This window comes from Myxocyprinus asiaticus, chromosome 4 (assembly GCF_019703515.2).
Source record: "Myxocyprinus asiaticus isolate MX2 ecotype Aquarium Trade chromosome 4, UBuf_Myxa_2, whole genome shotgun sequence".
NCBI lineage: Eukaryota > Metazoa > Chordata > Actinopteri > Cypriniformes > Catostomidae > Myxocyprinus > Myxocyprinus asiaticus.
Genome location: NC_059347.1, coordinates 46069574 through 46087608, shown reverse-complemented (window position 1 = coordinate 46087608; position 18035 = coordinate 46069574). Strand labels below are relative to the sequence as shown.

The 18035-nt window shown below is 37.2% G+C and overlaps 2 protein-coding genes across 5 annotated transcripts; one reads left to right on the top strand and one right to left on the bottom strand.

The window, feature by feature from the left end:
* The first annotated feature begins 38 nt into the window (after positions 1 to 38).
* On the top strand, positions 39 to 8182 carry LOC127439572 (myotubularin-related protein 2). Of its 2 annotated transcripts, none has more exons than XM_051695737.1 (16): positions 39 to 239; positions 459 to 519; positions 655 to 678; positions 760 to 823; positions 923 to 1017; positions 1112 to 1216; positions 1292 to 1396; positions 1493 to 1576; positions 2441 to 2590; positions 2690 to 2878; positions 2959 to 3144; positions 3311 to 3517; positions 4443 to 4535; positions 4806 to 4919; positions 5141 to 5317; positions 5439 to 8182. In XM_051695737.1, the coding sequence occupies exons 1-16, from the start codon at positions 196 to 198 to the stop codon at positions 5601 to 5603; spliced, it is 1863 nt and encodes a 620-aa protein (XP_051551697.1). In that variant the 5' UTR covers positions 39 to 195; the 3' UTR covers positions 5604 to 8182. The 2 variants fall into 2 exon arrangements, with proteins under 2 accessions (XP_051551697.1, XP_051551698.1); XM_051695738.1 differs by having other exon boundaries at positions 5420 to 5602.
* LOC127439573 (histone acetyltransferase KAT5) lies at positions 8165 to 16588 on the bottom strand. Of its 3 annotated transcripts, XM_051695739.1 has the most exons (15): positions 16441 to 16587; positions 16276 to 16342; positions 15934 to 16002; positions 15637 to 15773; positions 15178 to 15246; positions 14516 to 14686; positions 14263 to 14334; positions 12707 to 12769; positions 11486 to 11734; positions 11234 to 11323; positions 9813 to 9953; positions 9599 to 9692; positions 9249 to 9408; positions 9056 to 9137; positions 8165 to 8431 (listed from the first exon to the last, which is right to left on the bottom strand). In XM_051695739.1, the coding sequence occupies exons 1-15, from the start codon at positions 16453 to 16455 to the stop codon at positions 8297 to 8299; spliced, it is 1614 nt and encodes a 537-aa protein (XP_051551699.1). In that variant the 5' UTR covers positions 16456 to 16587; the 3' UTR covers positions 8165 to 8296. The 3 variants fall into 3 exon arrangements, with proteins under 3 accessions (XP_051551699.1, XP_051551701.1, XP_051551702.1); XM_051695741.1 differs by lacking the exon at positions 12707 to 12769 and having other exon boundaries at positions 16441 to 16588; XM_051695742.1 differs by lacking the exon at positions 15178 to 15246.
* Positions 16589 to 18035: the final 1447 nt, after the last annotated feature.

The window sequence follows — 18035 nt, the reverse complement described above, 5'->3', positions numbered from 1 at the left end:
TTGACCCCCTCCCCCCTTTACACACACGTGCAAGGACGTTCAGCCCCACCCGCGCAGGAATTGTGGGAAGACATGGCAGCTTCCGGTGCTTGTTTTGAGTGAGTTTTCCGCACAGTAAAGTCAACACTTTAAAGGATCTATAGAGTTAAAAGAGCTTCACAAATTTATCAGTGCCGCGGTTCGGTCCGGTTCGGGATGGAGGAGAGCGGTAGTGTGGACAGTGTGGAGTCGCTTTGCAGGTACCAGCAGAACACACAAATATACACTCTCTCCCCCTCACACACACAGGCATTTCTACATGAAAATATAAAGTTTTATTCCACAAACGCGCTTTATGAGTCACGTTCACGGATATTTGAAGCTTCCTCAGTATGATTTCTCTGTCAGAAGAACACGAGAGATGAGTAAAGCACATAGGCGTGGACTTAATCGGTCTTCATCCTCTAATATTCTTTCAGCACCACCACGACTCGCTCGGACCGCTCGAGTGTCACTAGAGTGTCGGATGCAGAGCTGCAGGTCAGAACCGAACCGCAACACAACACTTTACACTCTGTTCCTATAACTGCTGTATGTTCTGTATTATACATACTAATTAGCATACAGATCTCTATTCATAAACTAACCCGCATTTTTTTTTTTTCTCCATTGCAGACTAAAGGAAGAGCATTTGAAAAGGTATTAAAGTTATCAAAGTTTAATTGGGTGTTAAAGGTTTCTCAGCTCTTGTGCACTGATCCGATGTTGTCCTTTATTTAGGCCTATATGGACCCCAGTAAAAAAGAGCTTCCTCTTTTGCCCGAGGAACTGATTCAGGATGCGGGTATTTGTGGCATAGTACATATTACTGTATTTCACTACTGCAAGATGGTTTGATTTCCATAGATTCCTGCTTTGATGGTTTTATTGTGTGTGTGTCCAGCTAAAGACGTGACTTATATTTGTCCATTTGTTGGGCCTGTTAGAGGAACTCTAACTGTTACCAACTACAGACTGTTCTTCAGATGCACTGACCGGGTAAGACATTCACACACTCACATACACTGTCCTGATAAGGTACAAGCAGCTGATCAAAAAGTCTGTGTTCATTCACACGTGTTTGTGTAATAAGGAGCCAGCATTCGTGCTAGATCTACCGTTGGGAGTTTTAAGCAAAGTAGAGAAGATCGGAGCTGCAACCAGCAGAGGAGATGCCTCATATGGACTTGTCTGCAAGGTGTGTGTGCTTTAAACAAAACTAGATTTGATTTTTGCATGTGTGTGTTTTTAATGCTCATTGTGTTTGTTGTAGGATGTGAGAAACTTGCGCTTTGTGCACAAGGAGCCTGACGACTCGTTGAAGAAGTCAGTGTTTGAGGTTCTGATGAAATTTGCTTTTCCATTGTCCAACAACATGGTGAGAAATGGTCATAGACAGAGAGCACTGATTAACTCATTAGCCTTCAAGAAATACTCAAGTCGCAAGTCTCTCCATCCTTCCCTCTTTTTCTAGTCTCTCTTTGCATTTGCATATAAGCAAGTGTTTCCTGAGAACGGATGGAAGGTGTATGATCCACAAGCTGAATACAAGAGACAGGTATATAACGTATTTGTTTACACATTTGCTTTATTTTTCAGTTCTCCATACTCTGTATTCTCTCACTTAAAGGAAAAGTTCACCCAAAAATGAAAATTCTCTCATCATTTACTCACCCTCATGCCATCCCATTGCTTTCTTCTGCTGATCACAAACAAAGATTTTTAGTAGAATATTTCAGCTCTGTAGGTCCTCAATATGCAAGTGAATGGGTACCAAAATTTTGAAGCTCAAAATCACATAAAGGCAGCATAAAAGTAATGCATATGACTCCAGTGGTTAAATCTATATCTTCAGAAATGATATGCTAGGTGTGGGTGAGAAACAGGTCAATATCATCAAGTCCTTTTTATCAAGTCCTTTTTTATTATGAATTCCCCTCCTTGCCCAGTAGGTGGTGATATGCATGAAGAATGTGCATCTCCTAAAACACAAGAAAAAGAAAGTGAAAGTGGAAATTTATAGTAAAAAAGGACTTAAATATTGATCTGTTTCTCACCCACACTTATCATATTGCTTCTAAAGATATGGAGCAACTATTGGCACCGATTAATTTGTAAAACCGATACAGTATATCGGCCTACCTCTAATCCAAATACTTCTTGTCCTAATTTTAAATGATGTGTCCAATATATTATATACAATGTATCAGATACTTCCAGTGTAATGTATTTTTTTATCATTTAAAACCTACAAACTTTCTTCTCAAATTTTGCTCGTTATCTTTTGAAAAGAAAGATAGCACAAGCAAAATTTGTCTGATTTGTTTCTAATGTAATGTAACCTTAATACATTTTTAAGTATGTACCTTTTGGGGCCATTGTATATAAATATATGTGTGTGTGTGTGTGTGTGTGTGTGTAGGGTCTTCCAAATGAGAGCTGGAGGATCTCTAAAGTGAATGATCACTATGAGCTGTGCGATTCATACCCAGCGGCGCTAGTTGTCCCTGTTAACATCACTGATGAGGAACTGAGGCGAGTCTTCAGTTTCAGGGCTAAAGGTCGCATACCGGTCAGTGACATCAGTTCAGCATCAATTTGTAGGATTGTTAATCTTTTGGCCAGAATGTATCATCCCACCAACTGAAGCTTGTTGTTCCCTCCACTTTAGGTGTTGTCATGGATCCACCCAGAGAGTCAAGCCGCAGTGGTTCGGTCCAGTCAGCCGATGGTTGGCCAGAATGGCCGGCGGTGCAAAGAAGACGAGAAGCTCCTGCAGGCCATCATGGATGCAAATGCACAATCACACAAACTCTTCATATTCGATGCCAGACCCAGTGTGAATGCTGCAGCCAACAAGGTGAGTATAAAGACACTAATCCCAGTGTATGTTTCACATGAAAGGGAAGCTTCGAAAATCCTGTATTTGTATGTTTTTAGATGAAAGGAGGTGGGTATGAAAGTGAAGATGCTTATCAGAATGCTGAACTGGTGTTTCTGGATATTCACAATATTCACGTAATGCGTGAGTCACTTCGGAAGCTGAAGGAGGTTGTCTACCCCAACATCGAAGAATCGCACTGGCTGTCCAACCTTGAGTCCACCCACTGGCTAGAACATATCAAGGTGAGAGGAGAGGGGCATGTAAGATCTCTACATCACTTTTCATGTCATGTTTTTTGGGGTGAACTGTCAATTTAAAATCCTCAAAGTTCGTGAGTGCCTTTTTTTCCCACATTCAAAGAATGAGAATAATAAAGGTGACACTGATGGTGATTTTTGTGTTTGGCAGTTGATTTTGGCAGGAGCTTTAAGGATAGCTGATAAAGTGGAGTCTGGGAAAACTTCAGTGGTGGTTCACTGCAGTGACGGCTGGGACAGAACGGCTCAGCTGACCTCACTGGCCCTGATAATGCTGGATTCTCATTACAGAACCATACGGGGGTTTCAGATTCTTCTGGAGAAAGAATGGCTCAGCTTTGGCCACCGCTTCCAACTGGTTAGTGCACATAGAATAACAGACACACATTGCATTAAAGCCCTATTGAACTGTAATAATTTGAAATGCTGTTGACTGTGTCTCCAAGGTTTTGTCCCAGTCTGCATGTGTAATTCTAATCAATCTGAATTTCTCCTGAATTTCTTTATTCAATGTTTTTATTTGAAAATTCACTCATTAGTTACTCACCCTCATGCCATCCCAGATGTGTATAACTTTCTTTCTTCTGCACAAACAAAGATTTTTAGAAGAATATCTTAGCTCTGTAGGTCCATACAATGCAAGTCAAACGGGGTCCAACATTTTTGAAGCTCACAAAGCATATAAATGCAGTATAAAAGTAATCCATATTTGAGTGGTCAAATTCATGTCTTCAGAAGTGAATTGGTAGGTGTGGATGAGAAACAGATCAATATTTGTCATTTCTAACTATAAATCACCACTTTAAAACAGCCCTCCTAAGCACTCTTCTATCCTAAGAGCTGTTCTTTAGTTTTTGGTGATTCACATTCTTTGTGCATAATGGCAGTTACTGGGCAGGGAGATGAATCTATAGTAAAAACATACTGAGATATTGATCTGTTTCTCCACCACATCTTTCATATCACTACTGAAGACATGGATTTAACTACTGGAGTCTTTTGGATTATGCTGACTTTGTGCTTTTTTGAGCTTCAAGATTTTATACCCTGTTGAATTGCACTGTATGGACTACAGAGCTGAGATATTCTTCTAAAAATGTTGTTTGTGTTCAGCAGAAGAAAGTAAGTCACATGAGTCATCTGGGATGGCATGAGGGTAAGTAAATGATGAGAGAATTTTTTTGGGTGTGAACTATTCCTTAGAGTGAACATTTTAGTGCTATTTTAAGTAAATTTTTATAATGAATACTGTACATGATTATTTTGTTTGTGTGTGTCTATAGAGGGTGGGTCATGGTGACAAGAATCACACGGATGCCGATCGCTCGCCTATCTTCCTGCAGTTCATTGACTGTGTCTGGCAGATGACAAGACAGGTAAGTGCAAAGAAAGTGCACACACATTCAACACGGGATCAAGGCAAAAAGCATTATAAATTATAAATAAAGAAGTAGATCTGCACAGTGTTATACAATTCCCTCTTATTTATTAAAAACCACAGCAATGTTTTGATCGAAAATGATTTCTGTCAGGCTGTTGAAGTGCAAAGAAACCTACAGTTACCGGAGCAACGTGTCTATTTTAAAATGTCTTCAATGTAATACCACAGTCAGTCTCACTACATAACAATGTGTGTTTTTGTGTAGTTTCCTGCAGCTTTCGAGTTCAATGAGTATTTCCTCATAACAATACTAGATCACCTGTACAGCTGCCTTTTTGGAACATTTCTATGTAACAGTGAGCAACAAAGACTCAAAGAGGTAAGAGATAACTTGTGGGTGTATGTGTATACACACACCTTTTTGTATTCTCACAGTACAAATATGAAAGGTACCATTCTAGAAGATCGGTATTCAAAACACCACCTAAATGAAATCAGATCAAAATGTCCCTTTAAGAAAAATTCTCAATCATTCAGCTGACAATTCAGATTTATGCATTATGAATGTTTGTGAGTCTAAAGGACTGTCTGTATGTTTAGGAAGTGCCGAAGCACACTGTGTCTCTATGGTCATTTGTGAATAGCCAACTAGAGGAGTTTGTGAATCCGCTGTATGTGCACTACCCTTCCCATGTGCTCTTCCCCACTGTTGGCATACGACACCTCCAGCTCTGGGTCTCCTACTACATTCGCTGGAATCCTCGGATGCGCCCACAGGTAAACAAATTCAAACTCTTAATTGGATTATGTTTATTCCAGGCTCCAATATAATGGGTCTTTTAATAGCTTGCATTTGAAAGTCTCTGTTTCCTATTAAAGCACATGTTTCGGTGTTCAGGAGCCTGTCCATCAGCGCCATAAAGAGCTGCTCGCCAAAAGGGCGGAGCTTCAGAAGAGGGTGGAAGAGCTACAACGTGAGGCAACCAATCGAACGGCCTCTTCATCTTCTGAGAGGGCCGGATCTCCGACTCGCTCTATCACACCTGTGCAAACCTTTGTATAAGGTCCCTATACACTAACAGAAAGAGTGTGTGAGCACGTGTCATGTAGTCCTCACATTACTTGAAGTGATACACAACTGATGTAAATTCACACACTAACATTCACCTCGCTGCTACCAGCTGGCTGGATGTAAGAAGCTTTTAATCACTAAAACTGCTCAATTTTGGTATTATATTAATACATTTATTATTAAGACTAGTAGTGAGGCATTAAGACATGTTAGAAACATATTAGGGATTATAATGGATAAGCTATATATCGTAGTAAAACTGAGTGGAGGACATGCTCTGCTATTGAGCATCACATGACCAAAGCAGTGTAATGTCACTGGGATTCTGCCTACATCACCTTGATGTTGAGGAAGTTGCGGCGAGTCTTTTGGGCCTTAGCCTTTTATGTACAGAATTCTGTCTTTACTTGAAATTCTAAACTTTCTTAGGCTCATTTCAGATGACATTATTCACATAATCAGTGATACAGTCCTGTTCATTCCATGAAATAGTTCACCCAAAAATGAACATTCTCTCATGATTTATTCACCCTCATGCCATTCCAGATGTGTATGTCTTTCTTTCATCTGCAGGACAAAAATTAAGATTTAGAAGAATTTCTCAACTCTGTTGGTCCTCACAATGCAAGTGAATGGTTACCAAAATTTTGAAACTCCAAAATCCACATAAAGGAAGCATAAAAGTAATCCATAAGACTCCAGTGGTTAAATCCATGTGTTCAGACATGATATGATAGGTGTGGGTGAGAAACAGATCAATATTTAAGTAATTTCTTTGTCATAAATTCTCCTCTCTGCCCATTAGGGGGCGATATGCATTAAGACTGTGAATCACCAAAAACAGAAGAAGAATGACTGAGCAGGGTTGAGAATTTATAGTAAAAAAATTTACTTAAATATTGATCTGTTTCTCACCCACACCTATCAAATTGCTTCAAAACAGTCGTCTGGAGCACTTTTATTTTGCCCTTATGTGGATTTTGGTACATTTTGGCACCCATTCACTTACATTGTATGAATCTATAGAGCTGAGAAATTATTCTAAAAATCTTAGCTTGTGTTCAGCAGAAGAAAGAAAGTCAAACATCTGGGATGGCATGAGGGTGTAAATCATGAGAGAATTTTAATTTTTGGATGACCAATCCCTTTAAGTATGTTGACACTAATTTAATGGGTATCTGTTGGCATTCATCACCACTAGGTGGTGCTGTGCTACAAGAGAATCTACAGCAATCAACACCTGCAGTATCTTTATCTTCACAACGGATGGTATCTTTTGTTCATGTGGGGTTACAACATATATATATATAATTAATAGCAAGATAACAGAATGTCACATGTATGTATGCGAGACCCTGTCATGCGAATTTATGTACGAAATTATACACAGGAGCCATTTGGTCCAAGAGCTGCAGAAGACATCAGCTATGATTCTAAACATGAGATTTTAAGTGGTAATCTCTGTTGATCCAGCGTGGAATAAATACATGGAAAGCACAAATGTCTTATGCTGCATCTTCAGAGCTTCCTGACATTATTCCCAACTGGCCCCACAATACGTCAAGTGTCTGACTTACTATTATGCCTTTGAAACATGGTCCCGTTGCTGTATTTCTTTACCTACTGCTTGATTGTTGACTGGAGAAAGGTGAGGCTGACTGAATTCCAAGTGTTCACATGGTGTTGTTTTATATTTGTCATGAAGCATATGCTTTTAATTCAAAGTAACTTTACCCAGTAAAGAATGTGGGGTTAAAAACCATGCAAAGCTTTTTGCTCAGTGAGGTATTCTATTTCGCTATGCTGCAGAATATTCTGGAGTTCTAATGCAAGTTCAATCGACAGCGTTTGTGGTGTAATATTAACACACAAATGTATTTAGACTCGTCCCTCCTTTTCTTTAAAAAAACAAAAAGCACAAATCTGGGTTACAGTGAGGCACTTACAATGGAAGTGAATGGGGCCAATTTTCATTTTTTAAAATACTTTTTCAAACGTATAGACACAAGACATAAAATGTATGTTAAAATGATTTTAGTTTAATAAATCACTTACTAACCTTTTCTGTGTAAAGTTATAGCCAATTTTACAACTTCATTATCATGACAATGTCATGTCAACAAACCCTAAAATGACGATTTACACAACTTTACAACTAAATTAATAGTCTTTACTGAAGAATTAATGTAAGTGCTTTTATAAAATGTAAAGCTTCACATTTCTGTGTTTAAACCCTCCAAAAATTGGCCTCATTCACTTAGTGAAGTAATGCCTCACTGTAACCTCAATTCTTGCTTTTTTTTTATTATTAAAGAAAAGGAGGCATGAGTCTAAATTAATTTTTTGTGGTAATCAACATTATGCCACAAATGCTGTCGATTGAGCTTAACTTGTACTGAATCCAGAACATTCCTTTAAACATTCTGTCTCCTAATTCAAATTAGGTAAGTACAATCAAATGTGTTAAAACACTTTTAATTACACATAAGTGACACATTCAATTACATGTTGACTCAATCATCAGGATCTTTAAACATGTACATATATATATATATATATATATATATATAAACAACAAGTACATACACAATATTATTTACAGTGTGTGTGTTGAATTGAATTTCCTTTTGAACGTGTTTCGGCATGGTAGTTAGGTGCCAGCAGTCTTCCTTACAGTCTGTACTTTACCACTTGCCTCTCTTGCTCCAGTCTTTAGGAGTGAAATGCAAACATTTGGGATCGATGCGGAGAAGGCGTTTCTGCATGGCCCGCTCATGACCTTCCACTATGTCCTCAGACAGTGTGAGGATATACTGACCCTGAAAGGGAAGCAGGGTAAATTAGTCTTCCTGAACAGCCCACACTCAGAACATGATTTAGATTATGACTTATATTGATTTCCCACCCCCATTGCATTGCAGGTGGCATGCATGGTTGTCACATGAAAGGAATAGTTCACCCAAAAATGAAAATTCTGTCATGATTTACCCTCATGTCATTCCAAACCACTTTAACTTTCTTATGCAGATCACAAAAGGAGAACTTGAGTTTAGCGCTAAGCAACACACGTTCTCAAGGTACTGTGAAAAAGCTTCTCTCATAGCACTCAAACGCATAAAGTATGTCAAGATTTTTGACAAAAAATGATGCGCGAGTTGCATGGACTACTTCTGGGTCCTTTTTTAAGCTTTAAAGTGAGGCACTATTCATTGCCATTTTATTGTAAAGATGCAGGGGGATCTTTATTTAAATATCTCTTTTTGTGTTTCGCTTAAAAAAAGAAAGTCATACAGGTTTGGAACAACACAAGGGTAAATAAATTGTGACATTTTTGAAATTCTGAATTTGCATTTTTGAGTGAACTATTCCATTAGCATGGAATGTGAAATCTGACAATGTGAATAAAGCATCCCTTTCATTTGAAGTCCTCTCTTATAATATACCTTATAATAATTGATGAGGTTGAGGTATTGGAGAGTTGATATCACATCTTCTTTCTTGACACTTGTGATCTCACTAATTTCACTAAGAAAAATTAAAACGGTAATGAATACAAATTTCAATTAAAATGGAAATACACATTCTCATGTCTGGTGTGTCATAAATATTGGGCTTATGGAAGCAGTGGGCACATACTTGATGGTGATCTGTGGTCTGTCTCCATTCTCTGATTTGAGGCTCATGAGGATCTCGAGAATAGTCTGCGACCAGTATGAGCGGTAGGAAAGCAGGCCCAGATCAGACAAAGGCTTTTCGGGAGTACCTGTCTTACCTTCCACCTTTGAGAGCTCATAACCTGGTGATCATGGCAAAAACACTCAGGATTCAGGACTTTAAAAAATAATAATAATAATAATACAATTAAAGAATCATCTATATATATAGTTTTAAGACTGCAACCATTAATCTCACCTAATCTGAAAGAAGCAAATGACCTTTTCTCCCACAGTAAAATGACTTAACTCTTAAGATCTAAAATTACTCACTGAATTCAATTAGCAGCTTGCCGTAGCCTCTTCTCTGGTAAGGTGGTAAAGTCAGAATACAGGCCACATTATAGTCTTCTGTTGATTCCTTCTCCTATAATGAGAAAGGGACAGATGTTAAATAGACAATAAATGCAAGGTTATCATCTCTATAAAGGAGGGGTTTTATAAAACAAAATATCGGAGCCCCGATGCAAGCAGAGCTGGGATGTACCTTGGAGAAGTAGCCGACGATGTGGAATCCCTTTGAGTCATACTCGGTCATAACATAGAAAAGGAAAGGATCTGTGTCGTAGTACAGGGTCTTATGGTCCAAGAAGCATTTGGCCAATAAACACAAATTTTGGGAATATGCCTGTGCAATGAAAGAAAATAACAGATATAATAAATTTCATCAAAAAGATTACTCCCATGTAATGACATTCCTAACCATCTAATTCAAACATTTTAGCATGTTCAATTTGAAATGTACTGTACATGCAACAATATGTACCAGTGCATTGGATGCTGTTAGTGGAGAGAGAAAAAAAAAAAAACCTTTTAAAGGAATATTCCTGGTTCAATACAAGTTAACCTTAATCGACAGTATTTGTGGCATAATACTGATTACCTCAATTTATTTTGACTCGTCCCACCTTTTCTTTGGGAAAAAGAAAAAAAAAAAAAAAAAGCAAAACTCGAGGTTATAGTGAGGTACTTTCAAATGGAAGTGAATGGGGGCCAATTTTTTAACGTTAAAATACGTTTCAAAAATATAGCCACAAGACAAATTAAATGTGTGCAAATATGATTTCAGTGTGATAAAATTACTTAAACTTTTTTGTGTAAAGTTATCCACAGTTTTCCTGAGCAACCACTGGCCGGCTCCATGATGATTCTAATTGTCCTTTTGTTTCTGGAGACACTATGTAAAAACTACCGAAATGAGCGATTCAGATGGAGAACAACCATTTAAGTGTTATTTGGAGTAAAAATTAATTTCAGGCTCAACTTGTGCAGTTGTTGGCTGTCATAACAACTCAAAGTAGTTAATGATACCAACGTAACTAACCTTGAACCATCACTTCATGACATCTACATACTCCGGTGAGGCACTGACAAAAACAGTGGAGACCAGAAATTGAAAACAGGCAAATCGTGGAACACTTCCACGTTCAGGAAAAAGGTGGATAGCCAATTTTACAACTTCGTTACCATGTAGATGCAATGTCAACAAACCTTAAAACTTTAAAACAACAATTTAAACAACTTCACAGCTCAAATAATACACAAGTTTTAACAAAAGAATTAATGCTTTTATAAAATTATAAGCTTCACATTTCTGTTTAAACCCTCCAAAAATTGGCCACATTTACTTTCATTCTCCTCATTCACTTCCATTGTAAGTGCCTGTAACCTAGATTCTTACTGTTTTTTTTTTTTTGTTTTTTTTTTTTAAAGAAAAGGAGGAACGAGTCAAAATAAATTTTGGTGGTAATCAACATACCACAAATGCTGTGGATTGAGCTTAACTTGTATTGAATCCAGAACATTCCTTTAACAACATTAGTCCTGAAATTGTGTCACATCACTAAGGCAATTACAAACTCTAATCTTTACACACTAAATTTCAGTTGCAACGCATCAATTACCCACCTTGTTTTTTCTGCCATCTATTTCGAAAAAGGAGATGGTTCCTTTGCGGTAGATCTCATTTCCAGGGGGGTGCCGAAGGTTGCATTTTGTCTGTAAAGGTTACAAACAGCTGTTGGATGGGAGTTTGTTGATGCAATTTAGGGACAGTACTAAACAAAGTACCAGTTTGTAAATCTACAACTGTCAGATTGATTTGTGTGGAAACACTCCTGTATTGCTCAGGGAAGTATAAGCACCTAAAAGTACTCTTACCAAGTGCCTCTGAAGACACTTGAGGCTCTTGAGGTATTTGAGACAGAATTCACAGAGGTAGAGAATGGGCAGTGAGGTGAGTTCCTGTGGGTATGGAGAAAAGTACCAGGGCTTCAGCCTGTGACGACCCAGCTCGATGCAATTTATGTTCTTCATCCGTGTCACGATGTCGTCGTGACTGCGGTCTGACACCAAGCTACCAGTCATGCGTGGGGCAGAGGGGATTCCATCAGAACTATCCTGGGAGTCCTGAGACCAGAAAGTAGAGTTAGGGAGATGGTGGAACAGTATATAACTGCAATAAATGACAAAATGGCTTTTATCTTCAGAAATCTCTGCACTTCATTATACAACTGGTGTAAGGGTTTCATGTAAACTCTTTTGCCTTTTTTCCCTAATAATCTCAGGATGCAACACCTGATTTATTATAAAAAAAATAATTAGGTTTTTAAGATTAAAATATTTAAGTACAATGGACCCCTGAGCTTAGCCGATTTATGTCTGCATTGATTGATATTGGCTTTTCAGCAATATATACGTACACTACCTGACAAAAGGTTTGAAACACTTGAATGAAATGTTTCACATGATCTTAAAAATCTTTAGATCTGAAGGCATATGCTTAAATGTTTGAAATTAGTTATAATAAGACAAAAATATAATTGTGCTACCATATTAATTTATTTCATTATAAAACTAAAATTTAATTTAAAAAAAATTAAAAATTGAAATTGATGACTTGGACCAAATAATAAAAAAAGCAGCCAATAAGTGCCCAACATAGATGGGAACTCCTTCAATACTGTTTAAAAAGCATCCCAGGGTGATACCTCAAGAAGTTGGTTGAGAAAATGTCAAGAGTACATGTCTGCAAATTCTAGGCAAAGGGTGACTACTTTGAAGATGCTAAAATATAACACAGTTTTGTTTATATTATATTTTTATATACATAATTCCCATAGTTCCATTTATGTTATTCCATAGTTTTGATGGCTTTACTATTATTCTAAAATGTGAAAAAAAGTATAATAAAGAATGAGTAAGTGTTTCAAAACTTTTGACCGGTAGTGTGTACTGTATATATATATATATATATATATATAGAGAGAGAGAGAGAGAGAGAGAGAGAAATAGTCCGAGTCCACCTCTCTCTAAAAGCCCTAAGCCTCCACCACTCTGACAGACACACAATGAAGGCAATGGGAAGTAAATGAGCCAGACCTCTCCTGGCAGCAAATAGACGGTTGAGCAGCGGGGGCTGTTATTCTGGAACACCTTTACCATCTAGCAGAAAAACACAAGGGGTTGCAGAGCTTGGGACATTTTATTGTAGAGTGGAGGAAGACAGGAGTTTGTACAGCAAAATGAGCAAATTATGAATTGGAAAACATTTTAACGATTTTAAAACATTTGAAGGATTTTAAGGGAGATTAGAACCCAGATGTAGATCTTATATCTCATCAGTGTTTATTTTCATTTAACTTTAAACTCAGTTTTGAATGCTATTTGGGGGAAAAAACAATCACATATTCATTTGTTTGAAACGTAACCATGTCTGTATAACGCCGACTTGGATCACAGTATTTTACAAAATGCCTTAATGCCTTAATAAAATAGTAAACAAATGCCCTAAATCAACACATTTTCCTATTTCACATGTGCAACATCCTATGGCAACCACCTCCATCTCAGATCACAATAAAATATGTGAAGAGTTTCATTGTATGAATGAACAAATGTGTGAACGAGAGATAAGAATGTTGGATGCATATGCATGCCTTTACATTTACCTATTTCTGGATTTTGAGAAAACAAGTTTAAAGGTGCACCAAGTAATTTTTTGCTAATTAAAAAGATTTACACAAAGACATGACTATATTTTTTTTAGAAATTTGTTAAAAATTATGTACTCACAATCGATGATGAAGACTCCAGTCATTTCAGAAACCCAATAAAAGCTGTTAATATTTACATGGCAAGGGTCGCCCCCTCATGGACGCTGCCATGTTGACAGCACATGACAACATATGCCAGTCAATTGAGTTACTACCAATATCAATAACATATTTACTTTATATAGCGCTTTCAGCCAATGTTCAAACATGAGTATATGTAAACAAAACAAGCAAACCAAACAATAAAACTTCAAGCACGATATACCTACTTCAGACAACAACGGAGCGCAAGTGAACAGTATAGTTCAGAGTGATGGTATGGTATTGGTAAACAACAGTGTGATCCAACAGACAGTCCGAAACAGAATAAGAGCAAGTGAAAAGATAAAATGTCTAAACAAGAGGTCCCTGCTGGTGTCATGAAACTAACCGCTACTACCTCGAGCTCTCATGAATAAGCAGTGCGATATCGAACCCCAAGCGCGAGCACAAGGTGGCAGGGAGAGCGGCTGCACAGTCACAGTCCACTGCGCAACAACGCACGAAAATTTGACTGGATACAAAACTGTCCATTATAGGGATGTGTGTACTATGAGATGGATAAAAACACAGACTAAAAGTAACAAAACAAACAATTTTCAGTGTAAAGCGGCAGCATTTAGTAAACAAACTTCCAGTATCCAGGATGACAGGTGTCAGGACAGAGTCCAAAAGTACTACTGGGACAGATGGGATGAGTATGAGCCAGCTAAAATCTTACTGAGTGCACCTTTAATAAAAGGTGTTCACATTTTAAAAAATAACTTTTTTTTAAATAGGAGCAATATACAGCACTAAGAAAGTGTAAAAAAAAAAAAAAAAAAAAAGAGCTTCAGGGCCTACCTCATCTGTCCCTCCACAATTTTTCCTTTTTCTCCCTGGCTGAGAAGGAATAAGACGACGCGCTGTGCCATTCTTCCAGGAGCAAAAAGCATAGAAGAAAGAGAGAGAGAGAGAGAGAGACAGAAAAAACACTTTCAGCACTTAATTGGAATTCTAACACTGAAGCAGAGATAAACTGTTCTTCAGTGACCCAAATTAAACTATATGAAACTAAGATAAGTTTCAAACACAAGTTGTTTTTTAGTTTTTTTACCGTTGTGAGAGAGATGAGCTGTTCATGCTCTTCTCTTTTAATGCTGAAAGAGGGGTCTCTCATTGCTGGGTACACGGAGGCTTGACTAGCCTCCGCAGGACCAGGAAGTGAAGGCACTGGAGTTGCTGCAGTAACTTGTGTTGCCAAAGAGACAGATTCTGCTTTCCTCTTCTGTAAGACCAAAAAGAAAAGGTAAAAAGGTACTAAAATACATGTCATAACTAAACCATATCCGATTCCGAACTTCTGCCACTTACCTCATGTAATAAAATAAAACGTTATGAATATTTAGAACACGTTTTGTTCTGATCGGTGGGGTTTGGCTTTGTGGACAGTGGAAACTTATGCATTAAGATTGGAAAGTAACACTGAACAGATTTGCTTTAGGAGTAAACTTAATATCGAAAAAAAATATTGAAAATGTATTTTCTTTTCCAACATATATTCTTAATTTATTCCTTACATAAAATGTTCATGCTGCATGATAATCTGCAATCTGCAGTTAAGATGAGGCAAAAAATTGCATCCCTCACACTGTTTGGAAAGCGTAATAAGAGCTTATTCCAATGAGTATTCAATCCGGCCCATTCACTTTAAGCTATGCCTTGAGAGAAAGAGCAGTAGAGTTTTATTAGTGTATAATGGGCAGGGTTTGTCTGTACCGGTGTGGGGAGGGATTTGCCTCTTGAAGGAGCTGATGCAGACTGACCGTTGAGATCTAGACTCTTCCTCTGAATTTGAACAGAAAGGAAGAGAGGATTGAATGACATGCAAATTGTGAAATTTGAAAACAACTGTGAAAGACATAACTCTTTAAAAAGAAGCTAGTGTCCCAGAATTGAGATAGGGGCATGTGGTTGTGTCACCCTTCACATTATTATAACATCATTTTTATAAATCCTAACATTGTCAGAAGACCTGAAGTTATAACAAAACTATCTGTAGTTCCAAATAATATAGTATCACATACACTTGAGATGATGTACATGATAAATGAAGTCCATTGAGCACTTAATGTTGGTTAAACCATTTAAAATATTCGGTTGTAGCCATTCAGCCAAGTGGTTTTGTGAACTGGAAACACGTACGGAGTGACAAGGTTTGAGACTAGATTCTCTTACCACATCTCTCTCTGGGGAGCTGGGGCGAGACCCAGGCAGGCCATTTTTTGTGGGAGTCTTTGCCTCTTTCTTTGGAAACTGGAGCTTCTTCAAGTCCAGCCGATCCGGTGTAACCCATTCGTCCAGCCTCTTATTGACTTCCAACACACAACAAATTTTAGAAGAGGTTTTTCTTTGTGAATAATAAATGAAAATCACATATTATATGTGAAGTAACATCGCAGAGACAAAAATGTCTAGCAATGGGCAAGTAATTTCCTCAAGTATTGGATTGTCAGGCTAATGATTCATACTCACAGTCAATATAGTGGACATAATAGAGCTTTCTGCCAGGAATCTCTTTGACACTGAGAATTTCAGCCAAAGCTATGGAGGAATAATAAGGATAAAAAAAATGACTAATAATTAAACGCTTAAATGTAAACTACTGAGATGACATTAGCATGGAGCTACATCTGTTCTATAAATCTTGATATCACCAGTAGAGCATAAAAACAAAAGTATTTTTTTTTTTTATAAGACCGCATTTAATTAAGTGAAATGTCAAGGTGGATTTTAACTCACAGCTGAGTCAGCAATGACAAATGAGCTCTTAGTGTTTTGTTTACATTCTAAAAGGAGCAACAGCCTGACACTTACGCCATTCGTCTTCATTTTCTTGGTTTTTTCGCAACACAGGTAGACGACAGCCTTCAACGACATCAACCTATCAATACATAGCGTATTTAAAAATGTCACTGACCGACAACAATACAGCAAATGTGGTTTAGATCGCTATATAGACTAAATAAATACAGTACTCACCGAGGGGTCCGCCATATTTTTCTCGTGAGCACTGAATTATGGGATGCAGCTCGAAGAACACCAGAGTGCACTGAACGTAGCGCTCTCTAATAGACGCAAGACTGATTCTTCTTCTTTGGTGTTTTACGGAAGTTGGCATCCAATTTGTCGCATTACTGCCACCTACTGTCTTTCTTTAACTTAGTCCTTGTTAATTAGATTCGTCCTTCCAGTCCAGTCCTCCTTAGGAAATTAATCAAATATTTCCTTCCTTGATCATTATTTCCACATTCTATTATACTTTTAATCGCAAGACTGATTAACTGTAGTCCCGTCTGAAGTACGCAATTCTTACAAAAGTTGCAGTTTTTGAAAGTATAAAACTCTTTTCAGAACATTTATGTAGGTACTTGATATTTATTATATTTTCACACATTCTTAAGTAACATCTCCCTCAACGTTAAATAGTCAGTTCACCTAATTTTTCTCCCACCACAATGTATGCAATTTGCTGTATTTCCAGACCAGTATGACTGTTTTTCTGTGAACACAACATTTGTTAGGCTAAGCGTTAGGTCCTGACAGCCTCAGTCACCATTAACGTTCATTGTATTGGGGAAAAAGAAAAGATAACAAAGAATGTGAATGATGACTGTCTGAGGCTAACATTCTCTTTTTGTTTTCACTGTAGAAAAAAGTCATATGGGTTTTGAATAACATAAGGGTGAGTAAACAGACATTTTCATCTTTGGATGAACAAAACCTTAAGGCTCATATTTTCCATTCCTTCCTGTTCTTCTGCTTTACTCATTACAGCTTCTTGGCAACCTCATATTTGATCTGGATATCATGTTTGTTATTTGAATAAATTATACAATTCACAATTCTTAAACGTCTTTCTAAAGAACAGTTAGGATCTTTCAAGTTCAACTCTGGAAAGGACACGGATGCCCTAAAGCAAATTTCCAATATTTTTTATTTTTATTTTATTGATTATTATACATATACAAGATGCATACAAACATAAACAACTCATAACAAAAAACAAAAAAAATGTTAAAAATATTTTTTTAGATTTGTAATTTATGCCAGGGGTAAAATAAAAAATTAAAGCTACAATCATTTAAAGAGAAGAAGTGCATCGTGAGGCTTTTTTTTGCTTTTTGATTTCTAATACCGTCCAAATTAATGACATATTGCTAACCTTCATTTAAAAAATTGTTTCAAAATTTGGCTTAGCTTTAGCCCATTTTTTCACATGAATGTGATATTTTTCAAGTAAGATAAAAAGTCTTATAAGAAAGAAAAAAATACTCTTACAAACAATGATATTTTGCACAGAAAATAGCATGATAATACAATTATTCAGTTCAGTTCAATTTGTATCTATGTAACTTTAGGTTTAATTTAAGTTCAAAGGTCCTAGAAAGAAAGTAGACATCTTTCCAAAATATTCTTAAAGAGGTATAGAATATTCTTATGTTTTTGGCAATTTACATTCTTCATGCATATCTCCACCTACTTGGAAGGGAGGAGATTTTTTTAAATATATATCATAGCGCATCTAAAGATATAGATTTAACCACTGGAGTCTTATGGATTACTTTTATGCTGCC